This window comes from Alosa pseudoharengus, unplaced genomic scaffold, assembly GCF_046254945.1.
Source record: "Alosa pseudoharengus isolate Yale_2024_CS ecotype anadromous, Long Island Sound unplaced genomic scaffold, YU_APseudo_1.1 YU_APseudo_1.1_scf_6, whole genome shotgun sequence".
Lineage (NCBI taxonomy): Eukaryota > Metazoa > Chordata > Actinopteri > Clupeiformes > Clupeidae > Alosa > Alosa pseudoharengus.
Window position 1 is genome coordinate 6546801 of NW_027468848.1, and position 3046 is coordinate 6549846.

Genomic DNA, 3046 nt, shown 5'->3' on the forward strand with positions numbered 1-3046 from the left:
AGTTGTAATGGAAACAGAAATTAACGTGGTACATCTTGGCTTGACGCGATCACAAGTGGCAGTGCAAAAGGGCTAAGAGAGACCATCCAGTCGCCACAGCTGCAAAAGGGCTAAGAGAGACCATCCAGCCGCGACAGCTGCAGACCATCCTCATCAGTATGCAGAGCGTTGTTGCAATGACTCTAATGGCGGGCTAAAGTGATTGTGTAAGCAGTCGCTCTGTGGGAGTGATTGAGGAAGCGTAGCGTCTCTATGGGAGTGATTGAGGAAGCGCAGCGTCTCTATGGGAGTGATTGAGGAAGCGCATGCAGCGTCTCTATGGGAGTGATTGAGGAAGCGCAGCGTCTCTATGGGAGTGATTGAGGAAGCGCATCGTCTCTATGGGAGTGATTGAGGAAGCGCAGCGTCTCTGTGGGAGTGATTGAGGAAGCGCAGCGTCTCTATGGGAGTGATTGAGGAAGCGCAGCGTCTCTGTGGGAGTGATTGAGGAAGCGCAGCGTCTCTGTGGGAGTGATTGAGGAAGCGCAGCGTCTCTATGGGAGTGATTGAGGAAGCGCAGCGTCTCTATAGTGATTGAGGAAGCGCAGCGTCTCTATGGGAATAGGGGGCTGCCTCTCCAGGCACAATGAGCGGGCCACACTGACAGGTCGACTTGATGAGCTGGAATGAAATGGCATCAGATGAGTGTGTTTCCATCCACCTTCCTCAAAACACATCTCCAAAAGTACTTACTTACACATTACCACTTCAGAATTAGAAACACAAAACTCGTACTATAAAAAGTTAGGAACATTATATCAGCAAAAATATTGAATGACTTTCTATGAATAAGTAAGCCACAAGTTTGTCTTCCCATAAATCCCATGACTACACATTATGCAAACTTTTACAATTAAAAGATTAAAGTCTTAGTGCACACTAGATTTGATTTCACTGTGAAGTCAGCTGGATTTAAAACAGACTAAAATTGTACACACAGTGTCAAAGATTGCCATATCTTAGGCTTATACAAGGCCGTAGTAATGATGTCAACATTGGGGGGGACCAAATCTGTGGTGGGGTCTGAGTGAACCCATGGACACAGATGCTGGACCCGTCCCTGGACCCGTGACTCCATTTGTGTTCAAAATGTATACTTTAAAATAAATTACAAACTAGAGTATCTTATGATAACCTCTATATTACACAGAATGTGGTTCTTTAATTATTATTTACACCTGAAGATTTTTTTAAACTAAGGCTTAGACTCATAGGTTTGGAGCTTAATAAGATTTTGTCTTTTAATTTAGATTTTATTATGCTGGCGGCTAATCACACAATTTTAACGTACTTTGAAAGGGACAGGATTCAGGAATAGGCTACTAAGACATGCCCCTCTCCTGTCTGACTCACCTCATGTTACCCCTGTATGCATTAAAGACTGCCTTCTGACAGAAATGACGTTTTGTGCCAACATGTAGAAACACTAGGCCTACTACAGCCTTTAATTGGTGAATGGAGGTGCAAATTCCTTTCTTTGTTATTGTCCACGATTCACATTAACTGTAGGCTATCACGTATTGTAAACGTCGCCACATTTGATCACGTTTTGCCTGCATGGATGCGCGATTGAGTGCGCATCTAAATAATATGCAAGATGCAACAATCATTTCTAAGAGGCCTATACACGGTAATTTCTGGCATTGCTACTAGCATATGAATGCATTATTTATGTTGAAAGACGTGAAAGAAATGACACAGGCTTGCACAAATTCATCATTTAAAATAAAACGTTTCACTTTCACGCGAGAATAGGCTACAATATGGAAAATGTTCCCTTTCAGTCTGATCGGGTCCAAACATGTATGGGATTTCCTTAGCCTGTGCTACACCTTTCCAAGAAGTTTTGTGAAAATTGTACCGGTAGCTTTTGCGATATTGTTGACAGCCCTACCTCACCACTGTAGGGTGCAGTAAATGGAAGCTTTTGATAGCGCACGCCACTAACGAAAAACGGAAAATCACCAGGACAAACCACTCAGGGGTGTAGGCTACTCTGGAACCATAGGTCACTAATTTGTGCGTTATTTACGTTTGATTACATTTCAGATACGTGTTGGTTTCCTAGTATAGCGCTTTATTCTTTCTTTCTTTTTTTATGTCCAAATATTGGGGGGGACATTTTGGTCATATTTGAATATTGGGGGGGACACGTCCCCCTCAATGTCTATGGTGACTACGGCCCTGGGCTTATACATTGTATACTATAACTACTTCTATAGTATATAGTATAATAATATACATACTTATTTGGTATAGTATATAATTTCAATGTTTTAGATACATGGTTCTATACTATAATCTCGTATTTAAAGTTCGTCATCCCTGTAATACGTGTCTATTTAGTGCAGTGTGCAGAAAGCAATCAGAAAAAAAAGGATGAATATTAACTTTAAAACATCTTAACACCTAGACTGAGAGGATGTTAACCATGACAAAGTCAAGCCATTAACCAAGACACAGATAAATGACTGTGGAGCAGTAGTTCTCTCTACATGCAAAATGGACACGAATGGCATAGCGAATGGCATAGCGAATGGCATAGCGTTTGAGTTTACATGAAGGATGATGGATGCCGGCGCTCAGGGCTCTGGGTCTGTGTGTTTGTGGCTGATGATAAATTATGCACACTGCCTGATCTGATTTGTTCTCTGCCTCTTCCCCCAGGCTGAGTACCCGAGCACAAGGCCCCTACCAGGTGCCTGGCTGGGAGACATCCCCACCATTCACTGAGTGCTGGAGCTCAAACGCCATCCACAAGCTCCTGGACCTCCACCACCACCTCCCACAGAGAGCCTGGATCTCCACCACCACCCACACAGAGCCTGGATCTCCACCACCATCGCCACCACCCACAGAGAAACCTTGACCTCCACCACCGCCACCACAAATCACAGAGAACCTTGACCTCTACCACCACCACCACCACCACCCACAGAGAGCGTGGACCTCCTCCACCAACACCACCACCACCCACAGAGAACCTTGATCTCCACCACCACCCACA

At 44.2% G+C, this 3046-nt stretch overlaps 1 protein-coding gene across 1 annotated transcript in view; it reads left to right on the forward strand.

The window, feature by feature from the left end:
• Positions 1-2772, forward strand: part of lrrtm4l2 (leucine rich repeat transmembrane neuronal 4 like 2) — a 90902-nt gene extending 88130 nt beyond the window's left edge. The window contains exon 5 of the mRNA XM_076270732.1: positions 2707-2772. Coding sequence (XP_076126847.1) covers positions 2707-2772 — 66 coding nt within the window. The remainder of the gene's footprint in view (positions 1-2706) is intronic.
• Positions 2773-3046: the final 274 nt, after the last annotated feature.